Below are 17,829 nucleotides of genomic sequence, written 5' to 3'. Positions count from 1 at the left end.
CATCTTCACACTGGCTATTCTCCATGTAAGAAGTTTGGCTTTCAGCCTGGGCAAGAAAGTCTCTGAGACTCTTATTTCCAATTAGCCACCAGAAAATGGGAAGTAGCTCTTTTGCTCAAGTGGTAGACTGCTCTCCTTGAGCTGAAGAGCTAAGGGACAGTGCCTAGGCCCCACGACCAAGCAAAAAAAAAAAAAAAAGAAAGAAATTTGGCTTTATAACATGTAAAATCACATGATTATTACTAAATTGAATTAAGTCATATCTAAGACTCTTCTCCTGCAGAAAAACAACGGAGGATCCTGTGCTTATATGTACCTAAACATTGATTAAATTTGTCTAATTCTTAGGAAATCCTCAATGGTTTGACTAGAGGCCAAAACTGTTGACATTGTAGCTGTCTCTTCTTCTTTCCTTTGGGCCCAATTACTGGCAAATGCCTCTTTACATTTATTAGCAGAGTTTGCATTTGAATTTTTCTTTTTGGTGCTGGTCCTGGAGTTTAAACTCAGAGTCTGGGGGTTGTCCCTGAGCTCTTTTGTTCAAGGTTAGGGCTCTACCATTTTGAGCCTCAGCGCCACTTCTGATTTTTGAGTTGTTAATTGGAGGTAAGAGTCTATGAGGGCTTTTCTGAAGGGGCTGGCTTCAAATCATAATTCTCAGATCTCAGCCTCCTGAGTGGCTAGGATTACAGGCATGAGCCACTGGCTCCTGACTAGTCTATAAGCTTTTTGCTCAAGGCTAGTGCTCTACCATTTGAGCCACAGCTCTACTTCTGGCTTTTTGGTAGTTAATTGGAGATAAAAAGCCTCAGGGACTTTCTTGCCCAAACTGGCTTCCAATCAAGATCCTCAGATCTCAGCCTCCTGCATAGCTGGGATTACAGGAGTGAGCCTAGCTGATTTTTTTTTTTTTTCAAACAGACTTTAGATATGACTTTATCCCCTTTGCAAGTTTTGAGAGTTTTTATCTACTAAGAAGATTCCCATAGATCCTAGACTCAATCCTTTTTGGTTTCTCTTCTTAAATTTTCTGTTTTACAATCCCTTTTCAAGATATTGTACTTTTCATAAATTAGTGATCCTCCCCTGTGAAATAGCCTACTGCCTATTTTCCTTCTTTTGAGCCCCAAGGTGTCCAGTGCTCACTCGTACTTAATGAGCTGTAATTTGTAATATTTTTTTTCTGTTCTTTCAGTTAGTAATAACTACAATCTTTGTTAATGGGGTTTTCAGAATTTATACTTTGTCAAAGGAGCCAGTCTGGACATTGTCCCAGGAGCTACATGAAATGCAAAGACTTTTTTTTTTCCTCTAGAAAGTGACTATTTTATACTTGAAGGACGAACTGAGTACTATCTTTAGTGCTATGTAGGTCAGTAGGAGGAGTGAAGGAAATTCCTTGTCATGGTTTTGCCAATGAACATTTATTTAGCATGTGTTTAAAGGATTTTCTGCTGACTCTAATGCCAAAGTAACTAGGTGGATATCAAAAGATTCTTCTAGAAAACATTCAGCCTGATAATACATGGTACCTCTATGATGATATATGGTACCACTTGGGCCACAGCTTCACCTCCAGCTTTTTGGTGGCTAACTAGAAATTAGAGTCACAGACTTTCTTCCCAGGCTGGCTTGAATAGCTAGGATTACAGATGAGAGCCACCAGCACCTGGCTCCCATGTTTATTATGGCACTATTCACAATAACCACGTTAGGGGTCAGGTGTGGTGACCCACAGGTATAATCCTAGCTCTCAAGAGGTAAACATTAAGAGAGTCACAATTTAAAGCCAGCACTGGCAAAAAGCCATCAGACCCCTTTTAGTCTATAAGCCAGATATAGTGATCCCAGCTACATGGCAGGTTTAGGTAAGAGGATCATGTTTTGAGACCCTACCTGAAAAATAACCAAAAGTAATGACAGAAAAGAACTAGGGGTATGGCTCAAGTGATAGAATGCCTGCATAGCAAAATGCCCTGAGTTCAGCCGGGCGCTAGTGGCTCACGCCTGTAATCCTAGCTACTCTGGAGGCTGAGATCTGAGGATCGCGGTTCAAAGCCAGCCTGGGCAGGAGAGACCAGGAGACTCTTATCTCCAATAAACCACCAGAAAACCGGAAGTGGCGCTGTAGCTCAAGTGGTAGAGCGCTCGCCTTGAGCTGAAGAGCTGAGGGACAGCGCCCAGGCCCAGAGTTCAAGCCCCACAACCGACAAAAAAAAAAATGCCCTGAGTTCAAACCCAAATTAATTAATGAAGAATTACCAAGTTATGGATTTAACTTCAATGTCTATCAACTAATGAATGGATAAAGAAAATATGGCACATAAAGTCTACCATATTACTTTGTATGTTCCTCTCCCACAGTATAACCCCTGTTTTCACTGTATTTGATGTCAGTGCCCTGAATCTTGTATATACACTTCTCTATTCAGGGAGGGGAAGGGAAAAAACAAAATGCTTAAATAAGGTTGCAGGTTGACCCATTGTAACAATGAGATGAACAAAACATATGTTGAAAATGAACTTTACAACTTTGGTGGGGGGGGGTGGTAGTTGTAGAGATGGGAGGGAAGAGATGGTAGGGGAAAACAAAGGAGGAGGCAATAATGCTCAATAGGAAATGTACTCAATACCTTGCTCATGTAACTGTAACCCTCTGTACAGTATTTTTACAATAAAAAAGTAGCCGGGTGCCAGTGGCTCATGCTTGTAATCCTAGCTACTCAGGAGGCTGAAATCTGAGGATCGCGGTTCAAAGCCAGCCCGGGCAGGAAAGTCCGTGAAACTCTATCTCCAATAAACCACCAGAAAACTGGAAATGGCGCTGTAGCTCAAGTGGTAGAGCACTAGCTTTGAGCTGAAGAGCTGAGGGACAGTGTTCAGGCCCAATAGTTTACCATATTAGGCATATTTATGCACTCAAATCGTTAATGTTAAACATATTCATGATAATACACAATAAGTCTCCAGTACTTTATTATAAAAGAAAAACTGCTCTGACTAAAGAATAGCTCCCTGGGCACTGGTGGCTCACGCCTGTAATCCTAGCTGTTCAGGAGGCTGAGATCTGAGGATCGCAGTTCAAAGTCAGCCTGGGCAGGAAAGTCTGTGAGACTCTTATCTCTAATAAACCACTAGAAAACTGGAAGTGGCGCTGTGGCTCAAGCGGTAGAGCACTCGCCTTGAGCTGAAGAGCGCAGGGACAGCGCCCAAGTCCAGAGTTCAAGCCCCACGGCCGACAAAAAAGAAAAAAGAGTAGCTCCTCACTCCCCCTCTACCCAGCTCCTAACAACTACTATTCTACTTTGTTTCTGGGATGCTACTTTAGATAGCTCATAAGTATATTCATATGATATTTGTACTTTTATGTCTGGCATATTTTACTTAACATAATATCTTAGAGGTTCATCTATGTTGCAGCAAGGATTTCTTTCCTTTTTTTTGTTTGTTTAGTTGGTTGGCTGTTTTGGGGGGGTTGGGGGGGTGCTGAGATTTAAATGGCATCAAAGGTAGAGCACCAGGTATTCTATCACTTGAACCCTGATTTTTTTTTCTTTCAGTTGTGGGGTTTGAACGCTGGGCTTGAGTACTGTCCCTCAGCCCTCCAAGGCTAGTGCTGTACCAGTAGAACCACAGTGCCACTTCCGGTTTTCTGGTGGTTAATTGGAGATAAGAGTCTCACGGACGGGCTGGGAAGGTGGCTCAGTGGTAGAGCGCTTGCCTTGCATGCCTGAGGCCCTGGGTTCAATTCCTCAGCACCATATAAGCAAAAAGAAAAAAAAAAAAAAAAAGCCGGGAGTGGCGCTGTGGCTCAAGTGGTAGAGCTCTAGCCTTGAGCTGAAGAGCTGAGGGACAGTGCCCAGGCCCAGAGTTCAGGCCCCATGACCGGACCCCCCCCAAAAAAAAAAAGAGTCTCACGGATTTTCCTGCCCAGGCTGGCTTGGAACTGCGATCCTCAGATCTCAGCCTCCTAAGTAGCTAGGGATTATAGGTGTGAACTACCAGTGCCCAGCCTGATTTTTTTTTTTAATGTATTTTGCTTATTCATTCATTGATGGGCATCTAGGATGTTACCACCTTTTGACTATCGTGAATAATGCTGCTATAATATAGTTGCTGATGTATCTCCTAAAATAATCTTTTCAGTGTACTGTGTTCGTCACTTTGTTCCCTTGTTTAAAGTCTTAAATGATTCCATATTGCTTACTAATTAGTAACAAGACTTAACCTGTTATTCAAGACCTTCTATATTCAGATCCCCTGGTTCCTCTCACTATATTTACATATAGGATAAGGAATCTAATAGATGAATAAATCAGATCTACATCCAAATCAAAAGCAAGTAGTTCATGAAATCTGTTGTCTTAAGATTCTCTAAGGGAGATGAGCTTTCAAACATGAACATTTTAAAGTGTCTGTTCAGTTATTTGGGTTTTGGCTATTTTCTAAGACTTTTGTCCTATTGGACTATTGCTGTAGAACTTTAAAGGTAGATAGACTGTTAGGGCATGTGAGTTAGTATAGATACTCTACCAGATAGATGTGTTTATAGATTATCTCATAGTATGATGCCAGCTTAGAGATCTAGAAGTTTTCTTTGCCAGTTCTGCTTTGCTACTACCACCATGGGAGCATTGAAGTAATAGTCACACTACTTTATCAACAAATTACAGTCCTTTACAGCCCTTTTTGTAACTGGTAATTCTGTTTTACCAGAAATTATTTATTTTTGTTTTATCATTGTTTCATTTAGACTAATGGTAATCAACAAGAATGGAGACAAGATATTTTTTCTGTTTTTGTAGTACTGTATCTCCAACACCAGTATCTACTATAGTATTTACCACATAGTGGGAGCCCAATAAATATTTATCTAAGAAAGGATCTACCACCAGGCACCAGTGTCTCATGCCTCTATCCTAGCTATTCAGGAGGCTGAGGTCTGAGGATTGAGGTTTGGATCCAGCCTGATCAAAATCAAAGAAAAACAAACAAAAAGAGACCCTTATCTCCAACTAGTCAGCAAAAGGCTGCACCGGCTGACATGATAGAGTACCTGCCCCTATTGAAAGCAAGAGTTTGAGCCTGGAGTTAAGTCCCCAAACTAAACAAGCAAACAAAAATAATGAAAGGATAGACCAAACAGTTCAAAGGAGAATAAATATTTGTCATATAAAATAAGACAACTTAGACTCTTTGCAACAGAAAAGGGCTTAAAAATGTGGCAAAACTGAAAAAGGAAAAAAAATAGGGCAAAGGAGATGGAGTCAAGCTTCAAAGCAGAAATGCTGGTATATGTAGGAGGTGCTTGTCTGTGATAGGCTAATAAGCACTTCAAAGCAGTACAGATTGTCTTCAGAAAATAAGGCTCTCTCCTTGGTGACTAACACTTTGTCAATTTCTGACCCACCAGGGGAGACATTCATAATAGCTTTTTCTTTTTTCCATTTTCCAAGATAAATGCATTCCCATGTATGTTAGTCACATTTATTTGACTTATCTTAGTAAGTACTTTATCCAGAACACATGACAGTACCCTACCCTTCCCCCCCCCCCCCCCCCCAAATTGCTTTTTAAGAAATTTGTTCAGGGCTGGGTAGGTGGCTCAGTGGTAGAGCACTTGCCTTGCATGCCTGAGGCCCTGGGTTCGATTCCTCAGCACCACAAAAGCAAAAAGAAAAAAGCCGGAAGTGGCGCTGTGGCTCAAGTGGTAGAGTGCTAGCCTTGAGCTGAAGAGCTGAGGGACAGCGCCCAGGCCCAGAGTTCAGGCCCCATGACCGGACCCAAAAAAAAAAAAAAAAAAGAAAGAAAGAAATTTGTTCATATGGGGCTGGGAATGTGGCTCAGTGGTAGAATGCTTGCCTTACATGCATGAGGCCCTGGGTTCGATTCCTCAGCACCACATAAACAGAAAAAACTGGAAGTGGCACTGTGGCTCTAGTGGTAGAGCACTAGCCTTGAGCACAGAAAGGTTCAGGGCAGTGCCCAGGCCCAGGGTTCAAGCCCCATGATTGGCAAAAAAAGGAAAAAGAAATTTGTTCATGCACATTTTTAAAAATTAGCTTATTTGCTGGGTGCCGGTGGCTCATGCTTGTAATCGTAGTTCAAAGCTAGCTGGCAGGAAAGTCTATGAGACTCTTTATCTCCAATAAACCACTAGAAAACTAGAAGTGGCACTGTGGCTCAAGCAGTAGGGCGCTCTCCTTGAGCTGAAGAGTGTAGGGACAGCGCCCAAGCCCAGAGTTCAAGCCTCAGGACCAACCAAAAAAAATTTTTTTAGTTCATTATTTGTATATTTTAATAACATACTAGAGTTATCTAAATAGTTTTAGAATATTAGTTCCACTTTTGACCCAAGAAGTTCAACAAGTATCCTTTACATTTCTGGATATGGAATTAAGGCAAAGTGATATATTCTGTAGAGAATAATGTAGGTGCCTTATCAGTTCCTTTCATTAACATTGTACAACAACTGATCCAGCAGTTAAGTTTGCTGATGATTATTTTTCTAGGTGTGGTTTTCTCTGAAATTGGACTCTAGAGAATGGAGAAAAAGTGCCTTTATTTGAGGAATACAAAATTAAATTAGATTTTCAGTTTGTGTGTTAAACTCTGGCAGGTGTGATGACTTCTGACCTAGTTCCTTTTTTTCTTTTCTTTTCCACACAGATTGATAGAGCTACATTCTCCTGATAGCAGGAACACGTTGATCCTCCGCTGCAAGGATACAGCCACTGCACACTCCTGGTTCGTAGCTATCCACACCAACATAATGGCTCTCCTCCCACAGGTGTTGGCAGAACTCAATGCCATGCTTGGTGCTACCAGTACAGCGGGAGGCAGCAAGGAAGTCAAGCACGTTGCCTGGCTGGCAGAACAGGTAGGCTAGCAGGCAGGGCAGCCAGAGTTCACTGGACCCTTATCAGAGCCAGAATGGTTCCTCCCTGCATTTATCTGTCTGGTCCCTGTTTATATAGTGTGTGTGTATGTATACATACACACGGTTTTCACTGGCTTTACATCTTCATTGAACTTTCTTCGTCTCTTTGACTCATGTGTGTCCTAGTGGGTAAGAAATAGACTAAATCGGGCTGGGAAGGTGGCTCAGTGGTAGAGTGCTTGCCTTGCATGCATGAAGCCCTGGGTTCGATTCCTCAGCACCAAATAAACAGAAAAAGCCAGAAGTGGCGCTGTGGCTCAAGCAGTAGAGCACTTGCCTTGAGCTGAAGAGCTGAGAGACAGCGCCTAGGCCCAGAGTTCAGGTCCACGACCGGCAAAAAAAAAAAGAAACAGACTAAATCATTGGCTCCTAAAAACAAAGAAACTGGATTGAGTAGTAATTGTTCTATGTTTGCAGAAATGTTAGGAGTCTTTTATTTATTTTATTTGTTTATTTTTTTATTGTGAAAATACTGTACAGAGGGGTTACAATTACATGGGCAAGATAATGAGTACATTTCTTTTTTTTTTTTTGGTCCGGTAGTGGGGCCTGAACTCTGGGCCTGGGCGCTATCCCTCAGCTCTTCAGCTCAAGGCTAGCGCTCTACCACTTGAGCCACAGTGCCACTTCCGGTATTTTTCTTTTTGCTTATGTGGTGCTGAGGAATCGAACCCAGGGCCTCAGGCATGCAAGGCAAGCGCTCTACCACTGAGCCACCTTCCCAGTCCAATGAGTACATTTCTTATCAAGCATTGTAGCCTCCTCCTTTGTTTCCCCTTCCCATCCTCCCCCGCCCCCAGGAATCTTTTATTTTAAACAGGTAACACATTCACATGGTTCAGAAGTCAGTAAAAAATTTAACTCATTTCTGCCCCCCATTTACTATTTGCCATCCCTACCCCCAAGGCAGGGTAATTACTTTTATTTTATTATTATTATTTTTTTAGGGTTTAGGGTTCTGGATTTTTTTTTTTTTTTGCCAGACCTGGGGCTTGAACTCAGGGCCTGGGCACTGTCCCTGAGCTTCTCTTCCTCAAGGCTAGCACTCTACTACTTGAGCTACAGCACCACTTCCAGCCTTTTCTGTTTATATGGTACTGAGGAATCGAATCCAGGGCTTCATGCATGCTAGGCAAGCACTCTGCCACTAAGCCACATCCCAGCCCCTACTTTCCTTTTTCTTTTTCTTTTTTTTTTTTTTCTTTTGTTGGTCGTGGCTTGAACTGTTCAGGGCCTGAGCACTGTCCCTGAGCTTTTCCACTCAAGGCTAGTATTATACCACTTTGAGCCATATAGTGCCACTTCTGGTTTTCTGATGGTAATTGGAGATAAAGAGTCTCATGGACTTTCCTGCCCAGGCTGGCTTTGAACTGTGATCCTCATATCTCAGCCTCCTGTGTAACTAGGATTAGGCAAGTGCCATGGGTACCTGGCTACTTTTTTTTCCCTAGCAAATCCTTTCACATTGTGTGTGTGTGTGAGTATAAGAAGATATGAACATATGAACATATATTTTCTCTGATAGAAAAGATAACATGATGAATAGAACTTTATATATATATATATATATATATATATATATATATATATATATTTTTTTTTTTTTTTGTCCAGTCGTTGGGCCTGAACTCTGGGCCTGGGCGCTATCCCTCAGCTCTTCAGCTCAAGGCTAGCACTCTACCACTTGAGCCACAGCACCACTTCTGGTTTTTTGCTTTTTGCTTATGTGGTGCTGAGGAATCGAACCCAGGGCCTTAGGCATGCAAGACAAGCGCTCTACCACTGAGCTACCTTCCCAGCCCAGAACTTTATATTTTAATTTTTTTTGTGACAGTATTGGGACTTGAACTCAGGGCTTTGCACTATTGTATGGCTTTCTTGCCTATACTTGACACCCTATCAAGTGAGCCATTCACTTACTCAAGCATTTTGTTGCTTAATTGGAGATGGAACCTCACAAACTTTTTTGTTTGGGCTGGCTTCAAATTGTGATTCTCCAAGTCTTTTTTTTTTTTGTCAGTCATAGGGCCTGAACTGTGGGCCTGAGCACTGTCCCTCAGCTCCTCTGCTCAAGGCTAGCGCCCTACCACTTGAGCCAAAGCGCCACTTCCAGCTTTTTCTGCTTATGTGGTGCTGAGGAATCGAACCCAGGGCCTCATGCATGCAAGGCAAGCACTCTACCACTGAGCTACCTTCCCAGCACCCCCTCCAAGTCTTAATCTCCTGAATAGCTAGAACTACAGGCGTGAGCAATAAGTGCCCAGCTTTTTATTTTTTTTGTTGTTGTTTTGTTGGTCGTGGGGCTTGAACTCTGGGCCTGGGTGCTATCCCTCAGCTCTTCAGCTCAAGGTGAGTGCTCTACTGCTTGAGCCACAGTGCCACTTCTGGTTTTCGAGTGGTTTATTGGAGATAAGAGTCTCATGGATGTTTCTGCCTTTGCTGGCTTTGAACCATGATCCTCAGATCTCAGCCTCCTGAGTAGCTAGGATTACAGGCATGAGCTACAGGCGCCCGGCTTTTTTATTCTTGTTTAATTAATGTGTCTGATCTGGGTATGGTGGCTTATGTCTAACCCTTCCTGCTTAGAGAGCTAGATTTAGAGGATCACAGCTTGAAGTTAGCCACAGAAAAAAGTTTACAAGACCCTATCTCAAAAAAATTAAAAAACCTTGGCATGTTGATGTGCATTTGTTATCCCAGCCATGTGGGAAGTATGAGTAGGAGGATCATGACCTGAGCTGTACGGGTAAAAAGTAAGACCCTGCTGAGAAAAATAACTAAAGCACTTGGGAGACTGAGGTAGGGGAATCACATTTCAAGACCATCCTGGGCTACTTACAGGGACCCTGTCTGAACAACACCCTTATCAAAACAAAAGGGATGAATCAGCCATTAATGTGCTCATACTGAAGTTTGAACTCAGGGCCTTGTATTTGGTAGACAGGTATTCTTCTGAGCTATGGTAGCCCTCCTTTTTTTTTCTCCTTGAACTAACATACATTTGTAATATGAGAGGGTTTTGTTGTATTTCCATACATGTTCACGTTGTCTTTGAACAGATTCACCTCCTTCACCATATTCCCCTTCCTTCTTTCCCTCTCCCCAATCATCTTCTTTATAATACCCAATTTAACAGATGAAACATATTTCATTGTGGTTTTTGTTTGCATTCACCTGATTAGATGTTGAGTATTTTTTCATGTGTCTTGGTCATTTGTATGTCTTCATGTAAGAAATTCCTATTCAGATCTTTGTAGAGGGTGGGGATAAGCAAACAAGCTCTCTCACTGAGCTCTCCCCCAGCCTTGCTCATTTTGAGTATTTTGCCTTCCTTACATGTTTTGGGTATTTGCCTTTTATTCCAATGTATGATATGCAAATATTTTTTTCCACAATCATTTTATTGTTTCTTTTCTTTCTTTTTTTGTTATTCTAGGGGCTCAAACCCAGGGCCTGAGTGCTGTCCCTGAAGCTCTTTGTGCTCAAGGCTAGCCTACCACTTGAGCCACAGTGACACTTTCAGCTTTTTATGAGTAGTTTCTTGGAGATAGGAATCTCCTTTTCTGCCCCACCTGGCTTCAAACCATGATCCTCAGGCCTCAGCCTCTTCAGAGCCTAGCTAGGCTTACAGGTGTGAGCCCCACTGGTGCTTGGCTTATTGTTTCTTTACTCTGCTAACTATGTTGTGGAGAAGCTTTTCAGTTTTGTGGAAACCTGTTTGTCTGATTTTGCTTTTGCTTGCCTGGTTTTGGAGGTCTACTTAAATTCTTTTTTCTTTCTTTCTTTTCTTTTTGCCAGGTTTGGAGCTTGAACTCAGGGCCTGGGCTCTGTCCTGAGCTTCTTTTGCTCAAGGCTAGCACTCTCCTATTTGAAGCACAGTGCTACGTCTGGCTTTTTCTGTTTGTGTGGTACTGAGGAATGGAACCCAGGGCTTCATGCATGCTAGACCAGCACTCTACCACTAAGCCACATTCCAGCCCCTGGCTATATTCTTATTTTTTTTTGGTCGGCCAATGGGTCTTGAACTCTGGGCCTGAATGCTGTCCCTCAGCTCTTCAACTCAAGAACCATAATGCCACTTGCAGTTTTCTGGTGGTTAATTGGAGCTAAAGGTCTCATGGCCTTTCCTGCCCAGGCTGACTTTGAACCACAGTCCTCAGATCTTAGCTTCCTGAATAGCTAGGATTACACATGTGAGCCACTGGCACCCAGCCACTGGCTATATTCTTATTACTGTTTCATTATTTCTATTACTGGAATGAAATCCAAGGTCTTATGTGTACTACATGTATTGGGAAGGGTGCATTACTAGCTACAGAATTAAGGGCCTTAGGTTTGCTAGGTTTGTTTGCTTTGTCATTTTAGCCATACCACCAATCTTATGATTCTATTCTTTCCTTCCTTCCTTCCTTCCTTCCTTCCTTCCTTCCTTCCTTCCTTCCTTCCTTCCTTCCTTCCTTTCTTTCTTTCTTTCTTTCTTTCTTTCTTTCTTTCTTTCTTTCTTTCTTTCTTTCTTTCTTTCTTTCTTTCTTTCTTTCTTTTTTTTGCTGGTCCTTGGCTTGAATTCAGGGCCTTGGTGCTTTTTTGCTCATTTAGTGCCTTAACACTTGAGCTGCCACTCCACTTCTGCCTTTTTGGTGGTTAATTGGAGATTAGAGTCTCAGACTTTATGGCCTGGGCTGACTTCAAACTGTGATCCTCAGACGTCAGCCTCCTGAGTGGCTAGTATTATAGGTATGAGCCAACAGCACCTGGCTCATGGTAAAATAACTCAAAAATAATAAAATTAAAGAACTCAAAATTCTATGAAGACACCAAATGAAACACTTGTATTTCCTATAAAATCACTTTTAAAAAATATGCCAGGCACTGGTGACTCATGCCTGTAATCCTACCTACTCAGGAGGCTGAGATCTGAGGATTGCGGTTCAAAGCCAGCCCTAGCAGGAAACTCCATGAGACTCTTATCTCCAATAAATCACTAGAAAACTAGAAGTAGCACTGTAGCTTGAGCTGCAGAGCGCTTGCCTTGAGCTGAAGAGCGCATGGACAGCGCCCAAGCCCAGAGTTCAAGCCCTACGACCGAGAAAAAGAAAAAAAAGAACTTTAGAAGCTGGCTGCAGGTGGCTCATGTCTATAATCTCAGCTAGTCAGGAGGCTGAGATCTGAGGATCGTGGTTCGAAACAAGCCGGGCAGGAAAAGGCCATGAGACTCTTTTTTTTTTTTTTTTTATTGTGAAAATACTGTACAGAGGGATTACAATTACATGGGCAAGATAATGAGTACATTTCTTATCAAGCATTGTAGCCTCCTCCTTTGTTTCCCCTTCCCATCCTCCCCCTGCCCCCCCAATTCTCCCCCCCTTCCCCCCCCCCCCCCCCCCCCCCCCCGCCCGGCCGTGAGACTCTTTATCTCCATTTACCGTGAGACTCTTTATCTCCATTTAACCACCAGAAAACTGGAAGTGGCACTGTGGCTCTAGTGGTAGATTGTTCACCTTGATCTGAAGAGCTCAGGGACAGTGCCCAGGCCCAGAATTCAAGCCGCACGACCAACCAAAAAAAAAACAAAAAAAGAGATTTAGAGAACAAGTAATCACTTTTAGTTCTGTCCAATTCTGTTTATTAGAAATTTTGGAGAAGGGTATTGTGTAGCTAGGTGTATGTTAATGTGATGATGCTTAGACACAAACAAATTGAAGCCTTAATATTAATATCCATTTTTCTCCAGCCAGACACTTAATATTAGAGCCCAAGGCTGCTTATGCTGTTACCCCCAACCAAAACCACCAAGCAGCATTAGGACTCTGTTTAAAGCAAACAGTACCTTAGAAGTTAAGGCAGCAGACAAACAGAATGACTTAAAATTCAGGCCTCATATTCTCTTGTGGTTGGAAAATATTCCAAATATATTGGAAAATATTGAAAACACTAATATGTATATGTGTATTGGACTGCAGTGCAAAATATTACTTACTATAGATCTTGTTCACAAACATTTAAAAACTGTTGCTGTTTAGATTCTGCAGACATTTGATAGGAAGATTTTCTGTCCTACTAGTAGGAGCAGCCTGAGTTTCTACCTTGTACTTAGAAGATGTTACTCTAGGTTTACACATTAAATATTCTGAAACTATATTTAATTCTAATCATTAGAATATCTAATAATTAGAAATAGTGATAATTTTTTTAGAGCAAGGGAAAAATGTCTTCATTTGCTGAAGTCTGTACTGTACTGTGAGCCTTTCCTTCCTTCCTTCCTCTCTTTCTTCCTTCCTTCCTTCCTTCCTTCCTTCCTTCCTTCCTTCCTTCCTTCCTTCCTTCCTTCCTTCCTTCCTTCCTTCTTTCTTTCTTCCTTTCTTTCTTTCTTCCTTTCTTTCTTCCTTTCTTTCCTTTTCTTTCTTTCATTTTCCTGGGGCTTGAATGTTGTCCATGAGCTCTTTTGCTCACGGCTAGTTCTATAACTTGAACCATAACTCTACTTCCAGTTTTTGAGTAGTTATTTGGAAATAAGAATCTCATGAGGACTTCTGCCTGGGCTGGCTTCAAACTGCAATTCTCAGCTCTCAGCCTCCTCAGTCGTTAGGATTATAGGCTTGAGCCACCAGTGCCTGGCGAGCTTTTTCAAGTCCACATACCACCTTACACCTCCCAGTGAAGAATCCCTACTAGTGGGAAGCAACCTGTTTTTAAGTCAGTTGAGATGAGAAACAAGGAGATCTACTGGGCCATCACTATATATACCACTATAGTAACTTCTGGATTTTACTGTTGTTGCAGGCAAAGCTGGATGGTGGAAGACAACAATGGAGGCCTGTCCTCATGGCTGTGACTGAGAAGGACTTGCTGCTTTATGACTGTATGCCATGGACAAGAGATGCCTGGGCATCACCATGCCATAGCTACCCTCTTGTTGCCACAAGGTAGGACTAAAGGGGAAAATATACTCAAATCTCAAGAATGGTAAAGTGAATTCCATCTTCACTGCCAAAAACAGCATTTCAGTCACTGAGGTAGACAAAACCTTCCACAGCCCTTGATGATTTTGCAGCTCTAGTTTAGATGACTTGTTTCTGACACTAGTTTTTCATGTGTGCTTTTTAAATTTTGAAGCAGCTTCCTAACCATTGCCTTCAAGACTTGCTTAGTCATGGAGATAATGGGCTTTTTTCCCTTCCTCTATTTTATTGACCATGACTAGAAAACCACTGAAATTGTAGTTTCTAGTTACAGTTGTGACTGAATGGTGAAATTATTTAAACCAGAATGTGGTACTGAGGATAAACCACACAATATAGCCAAGATATTCTCTCATTTCTCTAAAGTAAATGCAGATAATTTTGATTCTACCAAATAAACATTTATTTGACCCGAAGTAATAGAATGTTTCTAGCATGCCAGATGTGGGCAAATTAGAAGGGTAAAGAATAAATATAGATTTAGAGGGGCCAGGGTACTCAAGTGATAATAAATGTAAGACTAGAAAACATAGTCAAATTAGATTTTATGGAGACTTAAAAAAAATCAGCCAGGCATAGTGGCATATGCCTGTAATCCTAGCACTTGAGAGGCTAAGGCCAAAGGATCATAAGTTCAAGTCCAGTCAGGGGGTACATTAGTGAGCTTGAGGCTAGTCTAAACTAGCCTCAAGGAAGACTTTGTCTCAGAAAGAGAGAGAGATTGGGGATGAAGAGGGGAGGGAAAGAGGGTCAGAGAAGCTACACATTAACAAAGAACAGCCCGAGACAGATGTTAGATCACTTTGGACAAGGCCCTGAATTTACCCACCAATACCACACAAAAACAAAAATAAATGATACTTACTGACAGTAAGAAGAACTAGAAATACAGTGATTAACAAACTAGAAATTGTCTGTATTTTTTTTTTTTTTTTTTTTGTCGGTCGTGGGGCTTGAACTCTGGGCCTGGGCACTGTCCCTCAGCTCTTCAGCTCAAGGCGAGCGCTCTACCACTTGAGCCACAGCGCCACTTCCGGTTTTCTGGTGGTTTATTGGAGATAAGAGTCTCACAGTCTCTCCTGCCCGGGCTGGCTTTGAACCGCGATCCTCAGATCTCAGCCTCCTGAGTAGCTAGGATTACAGGCGTGAGCCACCAGCGCCCGGCTTGTCTGTATTTTTTTGAGGATAAAAGAAATAGAGGAGGGCTGGGAAGGTGGCTCAGTGGTAGAGCACTTGCCTTGCATGCTCGAGGCCCTGGGTTTGATTCCTCAGCACCACATAAGCAAAAAATAAAAAGCCAGAAGTGGCGCTGTGGCTCAAGTGGTAGAGCACTAGCCTTGAGCTGAAGAGCTGAGGGACAGTGTCCAGGCCCAGAGTTCAGGCCCCACGACCAGACCCAAAAAAAAAGAAATAGAGGAAATTTTCCTGGTTTCTTTGTTTCATGAACTGGGTGTTGGTGCCTATAATTTTAGCCACGCAGGAGGCTAAGCTCTGAGGATCTTAGTTCAAAGCCAGCGCAGGGAGACAAATCCAAGAGACTCTTAGCCCCAATGAACTAGCAAAACACCACAATAGAAGTATGGCTCAAGTGGGAGAGCTCCAGCTATGATCAAAAACACAGTGTAAGCTGGGCGCCAGTGGCTCACGCCTATAATTCTAGCTACTCAGGAGGCTGAGATCCAAGGATCACAGTTCAAAGCCAGCCCAGGTGCTGTCTTTGCACTTGAGAGTGCTCTACTGCTTGAGCCACAGTGCCACTTCCAGTTTTCTAATGGTTTATTGGAGATAAGAGTCTCACGGACTTTCCTGCCCGTGCTGGCTTTGAACGGTGATCCTCAGATCTCAGCCTCCTGAGTAGCTAGGATTACAGGCATGAGCTACCAGGGCCCAGTGGCATAGAACTTCTTTTAGGAGTGATAAAAACATGCTCCCTCAGCTGGGAAGGTGGCTCAGTGGTAGAGTACTTGCCTTGCATACATGAGGCCCTGGGTTCGATTCCTCAGCACCACATACACAGAAAAAAGCCAGAAGTGGCGCTATGGCTCAAGTGGTAGAGCGCTAGCCTTGAGCTGAAGAACTGAGGGACAGCACCCAGGCCCAGAATTCAAGCCCCACGACTGATAAAAAACAAAACATGCTCACTCAAAATATGATAATGGTTGTACAGCTATGAATATAGAAGACAGCATTGAAATAAATGGGTAAATTGTATGGTATGTGAATTATTCTGAATAAAGGTTTTATGACTAAAACAAAAACAGGATTAAATAAAAGGGTCAGAGACCAACCCACAGTGAAGAGTTTTATTCTTCCTCTTAAAGAATTCCAAGCACATTACTGAACTGTGTCAGTTTTCATTCTTCAAGTGGACCCAGTTAGATGGGGCATCACATTCACTGAGTTAATACTTGCAAAATGCCGAGACTGGTACTTACCACATTGTAACTGCTCAAAATAGGCTTATTTAAATATAATAGTGATAATTATTTAATGGAAATTGTATCAAAGATGTGCATAGTTTTTTGTTTTTGTTTTGTTTTGTTTTGTCAGTTGTGGGGCCTGAACTCTGGGCCTGGGTGCTGTCCCTCGCTCTTCAGCTCAAGGTGAGCGCTCTACCACTTGAGCCACAGCACCACTTCAGGTTTTCTGGTTGTTAATTGCAGATAAGAGTCTCACAGACTTTCCTGCCCTACCCAAGCTGGCTTTGAACCACAATCCTCAGATCTCAGCCTCCTGAATAGCTAGGATTATAGGCATGAGCCACCAGCGCCTGGCAAATGGGCATACTTTTTTTTAAGATTGGCTTTGGTCATTGTTAAAAGTGGAGCAAAGATTCAGCAGTTCTTACAAGTAGTCAACATTTATGTGAAATATGAGGAATTCAAATGTATTATTTGGACAACCTAGACATGAAAACTGAACTAGCCATTAACTAAGTGGATCCCATTTTCTAATCCTGTTGTTTCTTTACCAGTTTAATTAATACAACAGCCCACATTTCTTCCTCCTTGTTCAGAAAGTACTGGCAGATTACAATCAAAGGTGACAGACAGGTGAGAGGTTTGGCTTTTCCATGTGGCCCTGTTGATTGGGTAGGGATCTTGAAATCACTGATGAGAGAATCCTCACGGGGAGTTTAGCAAATCCTCTATTAACCTGAAGGGGTAGCCTAGCCACTGAGGAGAGCAGGGGAGGAAGCAGACAGGGTCTGTCCTCCTCAGTAAGACAAGCTGAAGGGTGGCATGCATGTTGTCTTAGTGCAGGGCAAAGAGGAGACTTGAAATTTGTGTGAGTAATGAGAAAGGGCTGAATTTTCTTTTTATTTATTTATTTAATTTTTTGGTATTGGTCCTTGGACTTGAATTCAGGGCCTGGGAAGTACTGTCCCTGAGCCACAGCTCCACTTTATCTTTTTGGTAGTTAATTGAAAATAAAAGTCTCACAGACTTTTCTGCCTGGGTTGGCTTTCAACTGCAGTTCTCAGATCTCAGCCTCCAGAGTAGCTAGGATTATAGACATGAACCAGTTGCATCCAACTGAATGTTCAGTCTCTGTATTTTTATTTCTAATACCCTAGAATGTATTCTTATGAGTGAACAGAATAAAGATAGCATGAAAACATGTGAAAGGAAAAGACACTAAAAAAGATCTTGGGTGCTCACAATTAATTATAATTCACAACCTGATAGCATTGTTTGGTTGGTATAACATGAAATACAGTTTGAATTGATTGCATGTTTACAGATGCTTTTTTTTTCTGTTCATCATGGGACTTGAACACAGGGCCCGGGCTCTGTCCAGGTTAATTGGTTATTGGAGAGAAGAGTTTCATGGCCTTTCCTTCCCCAGGTTGGCTTTGTTGAACCATGATCCTCAGATCTCAGCCTCCTAAGTAGCTAGGATTACAGGTGTGAACCACCAGTGCCTGGC

At 42.3% G+C, this 17,829-nt stretch overlaps 1 protein-coding gene across 1 annotated transcript in view; it reads left to right on the top strand.

The window, feature by feature from the left end:
• Sntb2 (syntrophin beta 2) overlaps positions 1 to 17,829 on the top strand; it is a 75,426-nt gene that overhangs the window by 47,846 nt on the left and 9,751 nt on the right. Inside the window, exons 3-4 of the mRNA XM_042700846.1 lie at positions 6,670 to 6,880; positions 13,721 to 13,863. Of these exons, the coding sequence (XP_042556780.1) occupies positions 6,670 to 6,880; positions 13,721 to 13,863 (354 nt within the window). The remainder of the gene's footprint in view (positions 1 to 6,669; positions 6,881 to 13,720; positions 13,864 to 17,829) is intronic.

The sequence above is a fragment of the Dipodomys spectabilis genome, unplaced genomic scaffold (assembly GCF_019054845.1).
Source record: "Dipodomys spectabilis isolate Male_0828 unplaced genomic scaffold, ASM1905484v1 ptg000273l, whole genome shotgun sequence".
Taxonomy (NCBI): domain Eukaryota; kingdom Metazoa; phylum Chordata; class Mammalia; order Rodentia; family Heteromyidae; genus Dipodomys; species Dipodomys spectabilis.
This window is presented reverse-complemented; position numbering and strand designations above follow the sequence as displayed.